The sequence below is a fragment of the Myiozetetes cayanensis genome, unplaced genomic scaffold (assembly GCF_022539395.1).
Source record: "Myiozetetes cayanensis isolate MyiCay16 unplaced genomic scaffold, myiCay2020 scf5-8, whole genome shotgun sequence".
In the NCBI taxonomy this organism is placed as follows: domain Eukaryota; kingdom Metazoa; phylum Chordata; class Aves; order Passeriformes; family Tyrannidae; genus Myiozetetes; species Myiozetetes cayanensis.
Genome location: NW_026087742.1, coordinates 99,440,516 through 99,459,756, shown reverse-complemented (window position 1 = coordinate 99,459,756; position 19,241 = coordinate 99,440,516). Strand labels below are relative to the sequence as shown.

General features: G+C 38.2%; 1 protein-coding gene across 8 annotated transcripts in view; it reads right to left on the bottom strand.

Annotated features, from left to right (window-relative positions):
- Nucleotides 1-19,241, bottom strand: part of GLRA2 (glycine receptor alpha 2) — a 127,022-nt gene that overhangs the window by 89,667 nt on the left and 18,114 nt on the right. For 4 of the 8 annotated variants that reach the window (XM_050331931.1, XM_050331927.1, XM_050331928.1 and 1 more), the window contains exons 3-4: nt 11,605-11,672; nt 4,526-4,749 (exon numbers count right to left, since the gene is read on the bottom strand). In XM_050331931.1, coding sequence (XP_050187888.1) covers nt 4,526-4,749; nt 11,605-11,672 — 292 coding nt within the window. Of the gene's footprint in view, nt 1-4,525; nt 4,750-11,440; nt 11,509-11,604; nt 11,673-19,241 lie in introns of all 8 variants that reach the window. The other 4 variants (XM_050331926.1, XM_050331929.1, XM_050331933.1 and 1 more) reach the window with 2 other exon arrangements.

Here is a 19,241-nt window from a genome sequence, read left to right as displayed (position 1 = left end):
CAGATTGTAAAAAAAAATTGAAGTCATCAAATTAAAGCACAGGATGCACACAGAGCTGTAGAATGTAACATTTTCTACCACTCCACTAAGCTAGACTGTGTCATAAAAGTGCTACAGATTTCTTCTGATTATTTACATGATGGACATGGTAGTCATAACTCCTAATATAACACAAAGTGGTGTGTGGGGTCATGAGGGTGCAGGAGGGAGTTGACTCAGTGCTCTGTCCCTCAGCACTATGGCCACACTAGGAACAGCTGATTTTGGAAACTCCTGAGTAAGGCAGCTGGTGTGGGAGATGGTGTTGCAAATAAATGTGCTGTTTTCACAAATACTTCCCCTGGCTTGCATAAGCAGGTGAGGGCTTTTGGATGGGCCAACTCACCCTGTCAGCTAATTGTTGCCAAAATGGAGTGGCTAGTAATTATTCCTGGAACAGCTACACAAATGGAGCAATCCAATAGTTTGAACTTTCTCTGTTTCTTGGTGCCCTACAGCAAAGAAGTGCTTTCCAGCAGACACTCTGTCCTCATCCACATTTACAATTAAAACTAGGTCAATAGTTGAAACCAAGAGGAACTAATTGTCCACGTAAGTGTAACACTTCTAGCACTGTAAAGACAAACAAAGACAGGAAAACAGATATTTTGAAAGACTTGGGAAAACTCTTATGTAATTTGTTGCTCTTTGAACAGGAGTAGCAAAAAAAGGGAAAGAAAGGTAATTTGTGAATTTGCACAGATCTTCTCTCCAGAATTCCAAGTGGCTCTCTTGTCAAATTCTGTAACACATTCAAAAATCTTCTCATATTTAAAAAATATGTAGTAATCTGCTTTGTAACTATTTCTGGCTAAATGCACTGGCACCACAATTCAGAGCACAGCTCTACAACCTTATTAGGCAATTGGGAATGTTTTCTGGAGCAGGAAAAAAAAATAAATAAAAAGTTTTTACAATGCCTTTACCTTCCTGACCAATATATTTTAGGTTCAGTGCCGTGGGTCACCATTACAGTTGAATTATATCACCTTCTGAATCAATCTCATATGGCTGAGATGCAGTGAAAATATTAAAAAGAGAAGGAGGCAATTAATGCAGAAAAAAAGTACACAAACCTTAAATAAAACCACTTTCTATCACTTTGCTAAAATAAGCTTTTAGGCAGATGCTAATATTCTGAGCTGGCTGACAGCCTGAAATGAGTTTGTGGGAATCAGGTACCACAAATGGGTGGCTTGGAGAGAATGTAAAGCCTCCTGTGAGTTGATTTAGCATTTTTCTGATGTTCCAGGTGTCCTCAATGGGCCAGAGCAGATATGATCCTTGCCTCTGGAACATAAAACCAGTGCAGTGGTGTATGCAATGCAAAATACAGATGTCACAGAATGTGAGTGCCCAGAACAGGATTCTTGGTATCACCACACAGTGCTGCCAAGCTTTCCATGTGCATAAGCCCCTTCAAAATCCATGCAGAGATCAGTCAAGGGTTGGGAGTGGATGAGTCACAAGTATCTAGGGGGTAACACTATGTAGATTATGATTTTAACTCTCATTATTTTTTCTGCATGCAGAATAAACACAACTTACACTAATTTTATTGAACACTGCTATACAAACCCTTCGTGTTGACTGCTCTCTGCAGAACGCTTTAAAACAGAAGTTATAGCTATTTAACAGTTCGGATAGTGCAACTGAGACTGATCTTGAATAAAGTGAAGTTGTTTGCTGAATATAACTTTGCTGTAACTGCTGACTTCTCAAAATACATGTGCCTCTAAGAGCTGTTGCTACATCTCTAGTGGCAATAGCGTATATTTGTAGTATTAAGTAGTGCTGGGTTCTTCCCTCCACAAGGTTCTAGTTCTCCCTGCAGCACTCAGTGGGGTAGACTAGTTATCCAGATATAAGACTGAGGTTTTACATAGCTCTGAGATCAAAACAAGTATCAAGATAGTCATTTGAGCTTGCAGCAAATATCTAAAAATGGCATTTGATTCCTAAACTTATGATTCATAGGTGGGTACATCAACCATCAACAACCCTTTTGTTTCCTGTAACAACTCCCAGAGATTTATATATAGATATGGGAATCTGCAAGCATGAGCAACATAACTAGTTATTATAAGGTAAACTATGATGCAAATCTGCATCATGCCTACCATCACCACTAAATGTAGGATGGCTTGTCCCTCACTGAAAGAAGGATGAAGAGCCTCATGCTTACCACAGCGTGAGATAATTCCCATAGCCAAGCACTGCAGTAGAGGTAACACACAGGCCAGACCCTCACTCACCCTTTCACAACTTATCTGAGCACCCATATCCTACATCAAACATCTTGTTTTAGTAAAATATGGACCACTTCCACGTGACCTTCCAAATTCTGTTCACAAAGGGCAGGTTTGGCCTCAGAGCATTCCATAGCACAAGGCAGCTGAATCTCTTGCATGGTGTATTTCCATGTTCTCAGTGCAGTATTTAGGGAAGAGGGATACCATTCTCATATAATACTCATACCTTGCTTCTTACCCATTATTTACCAGGAGCAGTTCAATCTCATTTTATGCACAGAATGGTTTGTATTTATGAGATATTAACCTGACCTTGATTTTATTAAATTTGGAAATATGACAAAACAGGCGAGACTGCAATATCTCAGATGCTTTGTGAAGTGCTTTAAACACTTAAAGTACACTAAATGCTAAATGTTAAATATCATGATGGCAGGCAAAGTGCTATTGGTGCAGTAGTGAAAATGGCAGCAGTAGAACATTCCCAGTATACTGAAACCAATCACTAAATTATTCTTATTTATGCACAGCATAACTACAAGCAACTGACATAACACAGATGTATCTAGCCCAGTATCTAGAGAATAAAGACAAGTTTTTCTAATTCCTTCTGATTTCAAGTTTCCATACTCTGGAAAGTTTTCTTTAAAGTGCTAACAAATAATATGCCATGCTAGAGGTGCCAGGTAAGCCTCTGTTACTCTGTTACACCCAAATGAGAAGCAATGAGCTTTGCTTAGTGCTTTGTTGCAATACTGCTTACTCTGCTTCAAATTAATTTGCATTTGAGTGTGGGAACTTTACAAACGTGATATGGCAGCTCAAAATATTACTTTTTCCACATGGAACAAATGTCAGGAAAATTATCCATCTGCATTCACAACATCACCCAACTCCACTGTTTCCTCCAATAAGAGGATGTCTCATGTCACTCAAACAAACATATGCATTCATTTCTTTCTCAGGGTGACACAGGAAATATTGGTAAGTGACAGCATATGTATCACTCTGCTAGTGCTAGTTCCATCCTTGCATCCTACTATTTTTCTCAAACTGTTCAGGTACACCAGTTTGAAACCTTGCTCAGTAACCATTTGCTTTCCACCTCACTTGATTCATCCAAATATTTATGGGCTCTTATCAAAGAATTTCCACAAGAATCATGTAAATAGAGGAAGTACCATGCTAATATTTATTTATTTAACATCCCAATGAACACAGCTATCCTGAGCCTGGATCAATAATAACTGCCTCTAATGAAAATGCAGTCACAAACAGAATACCCCACCAGAAACAACTGCCTTCAAAACTAATCTGCTTTACAGATGAGTAAATTCACTAAACAAACTGTTAAACAAATACAGTCATGTTTACTTTCTACAGTGCAAGAAAGGCAAAAGCCAAGAAGCATTCCCAGGAACAAAGAACAAAGAAGAGGTAACTAATTCATTTTGAATAATCATAAGAGCAATAATAGAGTGTTTTGCATCTTTGGCTACCTATATTCAGCAATTAGCGTCTCACCGTAAGCTGAATGTCAAATAAATGTTTGCTGCTGCTTATGCCTGTGGAACGCAACTCTGTTTCTCTGCATATGTCCCACTTCATCGGGTCATATCAGATCATATTTTGTCAGTGTTTATTAATTCAGCCTTAATCTAGTCACATGGCACACACTTCAATGCATTTAGTCTAAAAAAAACCACAAAACTTTCCATAATTCCAGTTATTTTTAAATGTGAATAGATATAACCAATAATTCCAGTTATTTTTAAATGTGAATAGATATAACCAATTAGCCAGTGACTTGCACATCAAATTTATTGCATTTCAAGCTTGTTTTTACTTAAAGTGTTGAGCAGTCATTTAAAATACTATTCCCCTTTACTTTTAAATTGCAACCTACAGACTACAGAGTTGATTTCCTCTCTTTGTAAAAGTAGTGACTTGAGCTAACACTAATGGGAATTACTGAGGCATACCATTAAAGTTCTCAACAGCCTCAAGTTTTCAACAAGACTGAGAAGCACTGCTGTGCCACTTAGAGACTATTTTGTGAAAAGTAAAAGCTTAGCAAAGGAACACAGGCAAACTTTCTTTCTACCCTGTTATGATTAAGTCTCATTTAAGTTGTACACATGGGAAAACAAAAATCAAATATGTACATTTAATCCAGAAAAACAGGGAGGAGAAAGAAGGGGATGAAAAGAAAAAAATAAATTGAATTGGTTTACCTGATACTGTACAACACTTTTCCAGTTTTAGAAATCCTCAGCAACTTGTTGTCTGTTGTGACATCATGGAAATTTGCTCCCTTCTCATTGGCAAAGAATAAATCTGGCTTCCAAATAGAGTCCAACATAGAGGGATCCAAATCCAGGGAATCATCAGGATATTCGCTGTAAGCCAGACGTGAGTCATTCCACTGCTGTCTCAAAAAAATGTTCACTCTGTAGTCCTACAGAAATGCCATGTAAAAAGGTTACTAAGCCACCAAAACTGGAAGCCTGCTTTAGCTTTCTTTATGCTCTTAGATTTACTACAGTACCAGGATTACAGCAAACATGTGTGTTACCCGTTGAACATCAGAGATGTCATTTGAAAATAAAGCTGTCAAAATGCTGCATTGAACTAACAGCTACTTTTTCCAAATCAAAATTCCTTCAGTGATGAGAAAAATATTAACTGCAACCTCCAATATCAAATATAACCCTCTTTCAAATTCTACAAATTAACTCAGAGGTGCTTAGAAAGTCAAAAAGCATTGCAGCTAGATATATACAATTTCAACAAATATTCTGTGAAACTAGCAATTTAAATAAATTGGTTCCAATATGCAAATCAATTATGTCTAATGTACTCTTGAATAGCTGCTAATTCCAGTGAAGCTAAAATTGTATAGAAGAAATTAATTCAGCACTTCTTATTTACTATTTGTTTGCTTTTTCTATCTACTGTATGCTTTTCTCTCTATGTTCCTTCATTTACTCCTCCTTCTCTGCATCCCATTAAAATTGGCCTAATTGTATTCTTCTGCTCAGTGGTCTGCTAGTCAAAACTGGGAAAGGCAGTAATTATTTAGAGGTTTATTTAGAATGAACATTAACACTGTCAAGAACTGCTTATTAACAGGGAGCATGCAAAGAGCATTTAGGGGCTAAACTCTTCGGAGGGAATGGAAAGAAGCAAATGCTTATTCTCCTTATCCCAAATTTCCAAAGTCATCTCCCCCAGCTTTCTTTGCTTTCATAGCATATTTACCTGAAATTACTACTTTGAATTTGCTTGTGAACACTCTCTTAGAAATACATCTACTCTTCCACTAAAAAAAAATCTTTAATAATATTAATATTGATTGTATTATCTGAAGCAATATATAAATCTTTAGGATTTGCTTTATGGTAACCACAGTCCACTAAAATGGCAGCACTGTGCTTTTGACTTGGAAAATGTATGAGCTGACCTGGGTTTAGTTAAGTAACTGAACTGTACAGTCTAAAGAACTTATTGTTCTTGAAATGTAAATAAATATTCTCACTCTGATTAGAGCTGCAGCTTGCCCTATATGCAGACTCTGTGAACAAGCCCTTCCAAGCTTCAACTTTCCCATCCTTTGCTCTGTAGGGTGTAAGGGAAGTGTGCTGCTGCCCTGACAGAAAACTTCTGACATCCAAACTAATGCAGTTTTTTAACCCAACAGCTGATCCTTTACAATCTCACTATGAGCATGACTTTTCTTCCTTTTTTTTCATTTTCATTTTGCTGTTTTACATAGATGTTTTACATAGACAGGAATGTTTACTAATCAGAGCAAGACAGACCCAAGAGAGGTCTCAAGAATAGCCTGTTTATTAAAGATACTTACAGAAGCCCATATTGTACTTTTCATGATGGTCTTGTTTCAGACATTTAAAGATCAAATAGCTACTTGCAGTTCTGAGCTTATAAAATGTCAGCACATCTTGTAAGGATGCCCTATCCATAAGCATACTATTCCTTATTTCTCGGCCTTAGAAACTGAGAGTGTCTTATGTTTATAATGTGTCTTTAAATTTATATGTGTCTTTATATGTGTCTTAAATTTTATATGGGACAGCTTTAGTCATAAATCCAGGAAAGCACTTGATTTTAATTCTGCAGAAAAGAAGGCAGGAGCTGTCATCAGCAACTGCTGATAGAATAAAACTTCTACAACTAGTTGTGCAACTGCCTTTAATTTTTCTATGTAATAAGATATATAATGAAGCCTATGGAAAGCAGGTATTTTTTCCCCCACAATATAGAAATCATAAATAAGTCAAACCAGTAAATTATATAGAAATATATTTTAAAAATGAACCTTGGTGGTTGGTGATTTAGATAATTAAAAACAGTCTGAAAAATCTTTGTGAATAGAAGAGCTTGCATATGATGATATATATTATACCAAAATCGTAAATCATGCCAGTTGGATTAAACTACATTTTTCAATATGTCCTTTCATAAATATATCAGAGACATTACACTGATGCTTTGCCTCTGCAAGACTTGTTAGAAGCAAAACAGAACTGAAACCGTTGTTTATGTCTGATAGGCTTTACATATATATGTATATATATTTTTTAATAAGAAATAAAAATGGAAATATAAGATACACATAAAAACCCCCAGCATTATTTTTTCTTCCTATGCTTGCAGTATAAGCAGTTGAGAGGGATGTGTGTTTACACATCGAGACCTAATCATGTGCAGAATTTTGAATTTACTTTTCCTGTGCTAACATTGTAACTGTCTTTTGAAGAAAAATTCTCTTGAGAATGGCAGAACCACATGGGGCTGAGGCAGACTACAGTGTGTATTTTGCAAGCTCCTGAGGGTAGAAGTGGGTGGACTGTAGTAATGCACTCCTACACAACCATGAGTACACCTGCTCTGCAAATTCCTTCTGACAGCACCACCGCTCTGAACAAGGACTGTGGACCGAAAAATTCCATCTCAGTTGCAAGACCAACACCAGCAGTAGCTCAAGGCAACTCAGATAAACAGCCTTCCTCTGTTCTCAAGCCATAAGGTCAGAGTAATACCAACATACTGAAAGAATATTAATCTGATTAGTTTCAGTAGCTTTATCTGAAGATTTAGGGACTCAATCCACAGATATACTTAGTTTATGTTATAAGAATGTAGATAGAAATCATCTTTCAGCAAATCCAAATCTAGATCCACTACCCAGAGCTTCAGCAAGGCTGTGGATCTCTTTGTTCTCAGGCACTGCTGTGGCAGGGGGAGTGCAGGGGAACCCTCCTCCCTCTTCAGGGCTACTTTCTGTTTCTGAACTGACACTTATCTTAGATCTCAGCTTTCCTCCCATCTTCCCCTCCAACAGCATTGATTGCCCATGAGTTGCATCAGGTGTCTGAGACAAACAGCCAACTTAGCTAGTCTTCCATGAATTGGAGGGGCTTATCAAAAAGATTAAATAGGAATGCTAACTGAAAAGTAGTGGTTTAATGACCTATTTCAAGGCCATGCAACAGAAAAGGACTTGGTTACCTATGAACCTAAGCATGCAAGGTGTCCCCAGTTACTTCAGTGGGAGCCTTTTGTGTATCTAAAACCATACATGTGAATTAATCAGGATCTAACAAGCTTATTTTCAATTATTGTTTAGGGTTTTTTTCTACTTGGAAGATCGTACAGCCAGCCACAGCCAAGCTTTTAAAATAAAGGAATGGCAATTTCTTCTGCTAACAGAAGTACTTAAAACACAACTGGAGTTTGATGCGTTCACCCCAACAGAGAACCTGCTGCATAGTGTCAGTCACTGATTATAGGGCATAACGACAATAATAATGTCCTCACAGTTAGTCATTTCTGTAATTAACAATTAGCTTGTCAATGTACAAACTCTCTTAGCTTCTACAGCTGATAGCTAAAAAATCCTGGTCATTAGCAACACTGAACATCTGAATTCTTTGGGATGCTGCCCAGGCTGATGTAGATTACTCATCTGTGATACTCAACAGCAGTCATGCTGTACAGTGAATTTTCTGCTGAATACTGCATGTGTGAATGCTTCCAAAAATAGATACAGAGTTTACTGCTTTATTCAGTGAAGTTACTCAGGATCATCTTTTTCTTTTTTTCTGCAAGTTAGAACTTACATGAAAGAAAAATCAGTGAAGAAAATTTCCAACTATATCATCTTGACTCTGGCCTTTTTTTCCTCTTTTCATTTTGGTATAATATATATCATTCTAATACGGAAGAAAAAAATTTCTTTTGCAGGGAAAAAAAAAATCTGTTAGGATACTGTCCCATATGTCCCATAGAGCAGAAGGACTGATATACATGCATTTTGTTCCTCTAGATCTTTGGGACTAAAACTCATGAAGGGTCTGTGGAATTCATCCATGTGAACCAGCACAAAATCTTTGTTTATTTCTTAATTAGAACTTTTAGCTTTTAGAAGAGCACACTGGAGTTGTGCTGGCTTTTCACACAGGGAGGAATTTTATCCTGCTCTTTGTCTTAATCAGAAAACAGCAAATACTCTTGGTAATGTAATGGGAACCTGGGTTACTGAATTTAGTAGGTCTGGGACTGTAATCCTGTTTTCCATGTCAATTCCTTCTACTGAAAGATTCTCTAAACAAGTTTTCATCTCCCAAGTTTCCAATGAACTGCTGTGGATCATCCAAGTTATATTCTGACAATGTCCCTTCAGTATATATACATGGTTTCACTAAGCATTCCTCTCCTCTGAGACAGGAGTGTCTCTATTGAATTTGCAATCCAGGCTTTTAAATGAATCGTTTAGTTTTATGTCAAAACCATCAAGAGCATTTTAAAGGGAAAAACGATTCCTGGGAGTCAAACAAAAGTTGTTATTTATCACAAGGGATGCCAACAATTTTACCACATGATTATATCTATTTCAGAAAGGCAAAGTAGATGGAACAGTAATTGATGTCTGCCTCTCAGAGCAGACTGCTAAAACTAGTCACAATAGTCATTAAAGAAGTGACAGCATTAAGAAAATCAATATCAAACCATTGAACAGCATCTTAGAGAAATCTTTCCACACTTTCAGCAGATATTATGAACAAAGCAAAATAAGAAAGCCAATAGTCTTTGTTTTCAACTGCTTGAATGTTTGGCTGTTTTCAGCAAAATGTGTTAATGAACATTGGAAAGGTGCACATTAACATATTTGATAGAAGGTAAAATGCAATGAGGGGATTTAATCAAAGCAATGAAGGAGTCTAATTAATGCAATCAGCATTAGGTCGTGCAAATATTTTCATTGAATGCCATCTTGTAAAGCTAGTGACGTGCAGGATTTTTGCTACTTTATGCTATGCTGATGGCTCTGCATACTAGGATCAACAAACATGGCTGGGTAAAAAGGCTAACACTCATTTCTATCTTCTCACAATTCTTTAAATGCAGGAAAAACAACTGAAGTTTTCCAAAAATAATGAAAATGAAATCTGTCAATAATTATGTTACACCATGATATGTTTTTTTCCTTGTAATTTTTAAATTAATTTTAGTTTTCTTTTAAGGTGTTTTTAAAATATTAAAGATAAAAACTCTAAAGCTTTAACTTATCTGGTTTTTTTATAGCTATGTATGTTACAGAATGTCATTTATACTAGAGTCTTTCCCACACTATTTAAGAAAGGAATCTGGCCTAGAAAAAACTTGCCTTTTATCTCTAGAAAACATTAAGTAACAGGGTGGGTTTTTAAATAAAATTATTTAGGAGCAGTAGTTTCTACATTCCTTAGACATCACTTTCTGAAATGATGGCAGGAATTACAACTGAATCTAAGTGAATATTAAACAAAATATATAAGTTGAGCTAAATACCTGTTCTTCCTGCATAAGGCAAGGCTTGCAAAGCAGTATCTATTCAATTTTATAAAAAAATAGTTCTTTGGTTTACTTTAAGTCCTTTTGTGGGTAGCAAGTTCATTTTTAGTTACAGGGATCTCAGTCCTACAGGAAGCCAAGCATCTTTACTGCCTCTGGCTTCAGCAAATCCAGAAAGACCTGGATGCTGTGTAGGAATCCCTGGAAAACAGTTGTGAAACTACATTGCAATTGCTTCAAAAGTCCCATAGATATGAGCACCTAATAACTATTATGGATTTATCACATTATGATGAGAAAGCCATCAAAAATTTCTGTCTGGACTAACCCCTATAGTTGAGTATATGTATGCTTGAATAAACAACTTATCTTTTTTGTTCATTTTTTAAAAAGAGGATTTAAAAACTCAGCATCTTTCTAAATGGATTCAGAAGAATAGTTTTTATTTTTCTTATCAAATATTGAAAAAAGATAATAGAGGTTAGTCTTCTAGACTAAAAAAAAATTGGAGTAAAATTTTAATTTTCATTTTTTTAGATAGATTTGGTTAATCCTAAATTTTGGGGATTTTTAAAAATCAAAATCTCACGTTGAAAAGAAAAGCAGAACTGTTTATTTTTAGATTTATCATAATTAAAACTGACATTTTCATTTTTGGCTTTTTTTTTTTTTTTTTTTTGACTGAGTGTATTCTTTGTATTCATTTAAAATACAAATTTTAGTCAGGTGGAATCCCATCATTTCGTAGTACCTATTTAACCTCAAAATATCTAAGCCTTATACCTACATGCTATAATCATTTGATTCATGTTTTGCATTCACTTCAGTTACTGATGTGGCTGCAATTCACAAAGATTTATCTAAGTTAAACAAGACTGTTATCTGCAGCAGCAGATAATTCAGCATGTAGTGCAAAACACACTCAAGCATGGAGTACTTGGCAGGGAGCCCCACAGCTGAGCTCCAGCCATTCCTCCGTCTCTTCAGTGCTAATAAAACCTGAGAAAGCAGGTTTGCACACACTTATATTTGCTGCCACCACAGTCACTACAAACTGTGGTGGGGTTCCTACATAGGTGCATTTGGACTTGATAGGTGAGTTTAGTAATTTATATATCTCTTATATAATTATTCTATATTTATTTTTTGTTCTTTTATTTTATTATTATTATACAGCTGGTAGATTTATAGTAGCTTCATAACTTAGTAAATGTCCCCATATCCTGAGCATCCCTATTCTACATCACATCCCACTCCTTCACAAGATGGCTTCAATGACCAGTCCCACTCACCATTGTAGTTTCTGCTATTGAACCAAAGCTGTTGATAAATATGTTGCAGGTAACATTTACAGGAGGACCTGCAAGTTGAACAATAAATAGAAAAATTGACAGGTTTTGTTCATGACATATATTAAGTATTGTTGTTCTCTCACCAATGACATCATAGCACTTACCATTGTGGTTTCTGTGACTGATCCAAAACTGTTGATAAAAATATTGCAAGTAACGTTTACTGGAGGACCTGTGGAATGCAATAAAAATGTTGCAATATATATTGAAACAAAAGTAAAGATCCCTCAGCCTCCGTACAATCTGGTACAGATGTGGCTGAAAACAAGTAGAAAGTGAGTTTTCCCAAACAGATCATGTAAATTTTGATCAAAAGAAAAACATCATCAACGCTGATTTACTTAACCTAGTTTCATTGGAAATTGTTATATAAATACACAGAACTACATCCTTGCATTTAGAGAGTCACAGCAGAGTTGAGTGAGGGCTTTTTTCTTATGCACTGTACCAGCACAGAATATACTTTAGCACTACAACCACTCCTCTCTCCCTTCTCCCTTCCTCCAGGACTTAAAATTAAAAGATTATCTCTCCACATTTACTCCACTCTGTAGGCAAAGGCTTGCTACTGAAATTCCCACAAGGGCCACTTTTCACATGGACTCCAGTCCCCTGAAAATTGACTTAGACAATGCTTCGTGCACCTGATCTGGAGATGTCTGGCTTGCCCCAAACAGATACTTTAGCAATATCTGTTCCAGCTTGACACAGCTTTTGTTAAACAGCTGTTTGTACTCTCTTTCCTCCCACCTCCTTTGCTGGTATTCAGCAGTCACTGACGTGTAGCAGAATGAATGGGGACTTAATATTTAATTAGTTGTGTATTAGCCTCCTTGATTTTTTAGGCGTGATGAAATAAACAGAGGTTCTCAACTGAATCAACAAGGCTTAATGCTAAATGCCTGAATTTCAGTGACAAAAAAGTTGGTACAAGTATTTGGTATCAAGTACTTTCTTTTTTTTTTTCCCATTATTTTTAATCATATAATTTTCCATATAAATAAAAAAAAGTCAGTGCAGAGAATATAAATACCCACATTTAGTTTCATATTTAGATTTAGAAAAGACGGAAACACTACCACTGTCTTTTTTTTGAAACATGGAAAGATAAAGTTATGGGCCCAGTGAAACCCAGTACATTGTCAAGTTCCTGAGTGCTAGACCACCCACCTTCCAGGAAACAATCATGTTGGGTTTGGGAATCAAAATCCCAACAGTAATAAGTTTTGAGGCTGTTAGTTTCCAATGGAGTGTGTTATTCAACTCAGTTTTTTACAAGAATTGTTTTTAAAACACTTTCTTTTTATATTGCAAATGTGTTTCCACTTCCAATACCAAGCCAACACAAAGCAAATAGTCTGCTATTCTCCCCCTATATTATCCTTTTTATTCCTTTTAATTGGTGACATTTCTACTGGCTGGGCACCTTGACCAACATATTTCTCTTCATCCACACAAACTGAATCACTGAATCATTGTAATTGGAAGAGAAGAAATCTCTCTCTGGAGATCACCTAGTTCCCCTAGCCCATTTAGTCCCAGGACAAGATCAGCTAGAGCATGTTGCTCAGGACCATGCCACATCAGACTTTGAATATATCCAGAGATGGAGACTCCACAGCTTCTCTAGGCAACCTGTGCCTAGTCACCCTCACAGTAAAAGGTTTCTCTCATGTTTACATGGAATTTCATGTGTTTCAGCTTGTGCCCACTGCCTCTTCTCCTGTAACTAGGTACCTCTGAGACGACTCTGGCTCCATCTTCTTTACTTACACCCCATCAGTTATTCATGCACATAGATGAGATCCCCCAGAACCTTCTTTTCCCCAGGACTCAGCAATCTCAGCCTCTTCTTGTATGACAGATCCTCCAGTCTTTAATTACTTTTGTGACATTTTGCTGGGCCCATACCAGTAAGTTCATGTCTCTCTCACACTGGGGAGCCCAGAGCTGGACTTAGCATTCCAGGTGTGTCTCACCAGTTCTAAGAAGAGCAAAGGGTCTCTTCCCTCAGCCTGCTGGCAGTGCTCTGCCTAATGGAGCCCAATAGGTGACTGGCTACCCTTGCTGCAAGGGCACATCACTGGCTTTTGTTCAACTTGGTGTAAACCAGGACCCTCATGGCCTTTTATGCAAAGCTGCATTCCAGCTGGTCATCCCCCAGATTGTTCCTGCCAAGGTGCAAGACTGCATTTCCCTTTGCTGAACACGGTGAGGTCACGTTGGCCCATTTGTGCAGCCTATCCAGGTCCCTCTCAGTGGCAGCACAACTCTAAGGCATCAACCATTCCTCCCAGTCTTATATCTCTTGCAAATTTGTTGAGGATGCACCATGTCCCATCATCCAGGTAATTAATGAGGACATTGAACAGTATTGACCCAGTATCAATGCCTGTAGTACACCAGTAGTGATTGGCCTCAAGCTGGACTTTGTGCTGCTGTTCACAACCCTTTAAGGATGGCAATTCAGTCAGTCTTCCATGCCCATTTAGCTAGTCTGTTCCAAGTTGTGAGAGACAGTGTCAAAAGCCTTGCTATAGCTGATACACACTGCTCTCCCCTTATTCATGAAGCCTTTCAAGTCCTCAGAGAAGACAATTAGCACTGTAAGGAATGACTTGCCCTTCATAAATCCATGTTGACTACTACCAGTCATCTTCATCTCTGGAAATGGCTTCAAGAGATTTGCTCCAGGCTTTGAGGTAAAGCTGGCCAGATTGTAGGTCCTGTATTCTCCTTCTTGTCTCTCTTAGAGATAGATGTGATATTTTTTTAACACATAATGAGGAACCTCCTCCAGTTGCCATAACCTTTCAAAGATAATTAAGAACGCAACCACTCAGATTTCACAGCACTTTCACAGAATATTCTGAGTTGGAAGGGACCCATGAGGATCACTGAGTCCAACTCTTAAGTGAATGGTCCATATGGAAACCAAATCTACAACCCTTGTGTTATTAGCAGCATGTGCTACTTGTGGGCATGTCTTATGTGTTCCTGTAGACTCATCTGTGTCCAGTTTGCCTAAATGCTCTGTAGCCTAATTCTCCTCTACTGAGTTTTTATTGATCTGGACTTTTTCACAGGTTTCAGTGGCATGGGATTCCTGAAAACCATTCTTGATAGTAAAGACTGTAGTGAAGGAGGCATTGAGTGCCTTGGCATCTTCCCATGCTCTTTGTCAAGTTTTCTTTAATATCAGGGTGTTGTCTTGCAAAAGCCTTCATATGTGAGCATGATAGTTCCTGAGTGCCAGCAGAACCTAGTAAAAATGCTTAACTATGTTAGGAAAACGTGCTTAGGTATGTTAGGAAATATGCTACCACATCACAGACTGCAGTCCAGGTGTACACTGAGTAGCTACATGGTAGAGCACTGTATCTTATAAAAAAGCAAATACCTCCATTTCTCTACTTAATTATATAATTGCATAGCATCTTTGACTTCTGTTCTACTGGTAGGTGTGGAACAGTGTAAGAACTCAGCAAACTCAATTAAAAAAAAGAGAGAAGATTACATTTGTGAACGCCCCAGGAACTTGAAGATAAATAAGTCCATGGGACCTGATTCAATGTATTCCAGAATCCTGAGGGAATTGACTGATGTACATGCCAAAAAAAGAGGAGAATGCAGACCCTGGGAACTACTGACCTGTCAGCCTCAGCCCTGTGCCTGGGAAGATCATAGAACAGATACCCTAGAAGCTATGCTAAAGCACATGGAGGACAGGGAGGTGATTTGGGACAGCCAGCACAGTTTCACCAAGGACAAGTCCTGCGTGCCCAGTGTGGTAGCTTTCTATGGTGGAGTGACTCCATGAGTGGACAAGGGAAGGGCTACAGATGTCATCTATCTGGAGTTCTGTAAGACCTTTGACACAGTACCCCACAACATCCTTCTCTGTAAACTGGAAAGGTATCTTGGCTTTGCTCAGCCTGCAGAAGAGAAGGCTCCAGGGAAACCTTATTGTGGCCTTTCAATATTTAAAGCAGGCCTGTAAGAAAGAGTGGAACAAACTTTTTAGCAGGGCATGCCGCAGTAGAACAAGGGGTAATGGTTTTAAACTAAACAGACTCCATGCTATAAGATTTTCCTAATTTAACAGTTCATTTAAAATGAAAGCAGTAAACTTCTGTGAAGTATAGCCAAGGTTTGAGAACACAATCTAAAACTCCTCAAAGGCAATGGAAAACTTTAATTTGACCTTACTGCCTAAAATCTAAAAAGAGCTGACATTACCTGTAAAAAAATTAAGCAAAGTATAGTTTATAATTAAATCCTTTTCTCCCCCTAATTTTCCTTTCATCACCTCCAATGCAACAAGGCGCCTTTCAGGGCACATTCAAGATAATAAAAGTGATCTTTGAGTCATAAGGAAAATGTCTGTTTCTTAAAAGGACTGAGGAAAAAAAAGACAACAAACCAAGCCCAAACCAGGCAGCTAATGCTCAAATCAACCAGGAAGTAGATGTCTGGTATTCTGATAAACAGCTAAGATATCATTTCTGTTCCCTGCAGCTCCCTTTTCCCTGCTTCCCCAGAGGGTCTGCTACTGCTGCTGCTGCTAATCAGCAGGAGTCTCTGATACACTGCCTTCTTGAAAAACCCTGACATTATAATGTCATACACCTCCTGTGACCTCGGGACACCTAGCACTTACAGGAACTCGATACTCAGAATCTGAATATGCCGAATATTCCCCTGAATTTGCTGTGGCATATTGCCTCAAAAGTCCTGTACCAAAGTGTCTATGATCTTGTTGCCATCTGGCTAGAGAATGAATCCTATCCTCATCAGCTGCCTGAGGGGGTGAACCCATCCCAATGTGTGGGAATGTTCCCATATGGAGTGATGAGTGCCGAAAGAAGCACATTTGAGCCCCATCCATCTCCTAACTCCAGCCTTTGCTAAATATTCTCCAGTATTGACAGCACATAGCCAGAAATCTGCCTTCATTTCATACATTCTTGAGAAGATTTACTTGTACTCTTGCCCTGGAGATCATCCTAACTGCAACTAATCATATCTGTATTCTCAAGTTCATCCTGACTCTTGTCTTTTTTGGTGTAGAGTTATCAGGTTGCACCTGGCAGCCTTTTTCTCTTCACAATAATTTCAACCATATAGCTAAATTGTCCTTAGTGGAAATATTATAATCATACAAGAGATTTAAAATTATACCTGTGCACTTACCAATTTTCTTTGATACGTGTATTTATTAGGGGATTTTGTAAGGAAAACTAAAGTACAGTACACACACAGAGAGAACTGTGGACAAAGCAGAGAGATGCAAAAGCAAAAATTAGAGATAATGAGGTAGATCCATCTTATGGAATGACAGTGAAAATACTGGCAAGATATTTACAGATCTGCGAAGAATCTTGTGTCTTTTTCTACACATAGTATTTCCTGTCTACCTTCTCACTTCGTCTCTTGCGCCAATGCAACACCTCAGCTGTTTTACTTTGTTCCATATACATGTGAGCCAAACTTTCCTTCTCCCCTTACTACAGACCAGGACTGTTTCAAAAGCCTAAAATCAATCCCACCTGGGTGGGGAGATAGAGCAGGGAACCAGGAACAGGACAAAGGGGCAAAGGGGAGAGGCAGTGATCCCACCAGGGACTGAGAATCCTGTCATCTTGGGGCAGGGATTTCATGTCTGAGCTCAAATGAAAGAGGTGATCGAAATGTGGGTGAGGGCAGGACAAAGACCCAGATGCTGACCTAAGCACCAGTAACACATACCTTAGGACAGCAGAGGATGGTAGAGGAACTTGTTGGAGATGTTTTTTTAACTGACAGTACTGGAGATAGTTGGGGGTTTAGCAACCATTTATCCCAACCAAACTGAACAGCCTCCAACACAGTCTTTATGAGAACTGAAACAGAGCTAACCCTATAGAGGGGTCTGCTTCTGCAGCTGCAGTACTACAGGTGTCTGAATTACTGCTTCAAGAGCTTGCCAATCCATCTCTTCATGGCTCTGCAGGTACATCCCTGTAAGTCAGACAGCAAGGGTGAACTGCTGCTGGGACACCTCAGCTGGCCATGGTCATTAGACAGGAACAAGTTATTTATCATCCTAGCTTCCTCCATGCTCAGAGTGTAGCAGACAGGATAAAGACTGGAGCTATCAAAGCAAGCTCAGCCAGTCCTGTGGCCAGAGACCATGGATATTGGGCCAGGAAGAGAAAGGCAGCTTTGATGCACTGGAAAAGTTCATCTAAACCACAGGGATTCTGCCGCTATTCTAGAAGCAGTGCAGCTTGCACTCTTGTTTTCAAGGACCTGTATAATGGATAGCCCAAACCCTGATGAGAAAATTCTCAAGATTTAAGGAGTTTGCATAAGGTTCTTGTAAGAAAGCAGGAGGCAGACCACAGGTAGTCTTTACTGCAAGCACCTAGGTAGGACTTCTCTCTTTCCCTATCATTCTGCCTCCGGGCAAAACCAATGTTTTCCTCTACTTAAATATCATCATCTCATTAGAGTGTTAACAGCTTAGTCACAGGAGGCAATATTAATGGCACCAATACAACATAGTTACCCTAAGGCTTACAAATCACGGTGACATTTTTTTGGGGGGGAGTGATGCCTTTCATTTATAAGGTTGTCTTTCTATGGGATTTCTGTCAAGTGCATCACCCTGAACTGCCTAAGTATAATCACATCCAGTAAACAGAGAGTTTCTTCTTCTTTAGAAATGTTCAACATAATCCAATGTGAATTATTAAGCTTATATCACTTATTATTCATTGATAAAAACTGCACCTACTAAACAAACAAACTTCAAATAATTAAAAAACACACAAAACCAAACCAAACAAACAAACAAAACAAACAAAACCAAAACCAACCAAACCAAAAAACCCACATAAGCTTAGAGGTTTCAAGAAATGTAGTAGTTGTATGGTACTTTGCACTGATGCAATTTGCTGGTAAAATCAAATAAAGACAAAATTATTGTTCTGCTTCATGAAGCCAAAACAAACATCCTCTGAAAGTTCAACTGTCATATATAATAACTTAGCTTTCTGAGAATGCCATGTCTCCCAGTAGGAATATGGCCGTGGTTTTGGTTGCTTACTGGTGCATCTAAGACTCAGAATCATATTCTGTCTAATCAATATATACTTATGATCAACAGAATAAGGCTAAAGAGTCACCAAAAGCATTTATAGAACCAGAGAAAACCCTAAAGTGATCTTTAGATGCCTAAATTCTTTCCAGGACTCTCATTCCCATTGATATCACTCAGTCCCAATATTACCAGTATCTGACAAGCATATGTGAGCAACACGACTTATAGACAACAGTGCCTTACAGACTGGGGGAGGCACAACACACCTACAGCAGGTGAGAGGTGGAGGTAATGCTGAATGGAATCAGCAGGAAAGCACTACAGATAGCAAAAAGTACAATTTTTCCCTAGTTCCTGCTGCCTATTTCCAGAAGTGCACATGCAGGCACACACACAAATATAAATGAACACAGTAACATGAAGAGAACTCTACTCAGACATCAAGATTTAAGCTCCTTCCCTTGCTTCCTTGAGAAAGCACTTGAGCAAGACTATGGCCTTATGACACAACCTGGATATAAGAAGGGCATGCAATATTCCAGAATTGAAAGCTCTTCCTCAGCAAAATACCACTGTGGCCTCACAAGACAAATACTCAAGTGGTTACCAGGTTCAGGTGATTACAGAAAGAGTCATAGAAAGAAAATTCTCTGGAGT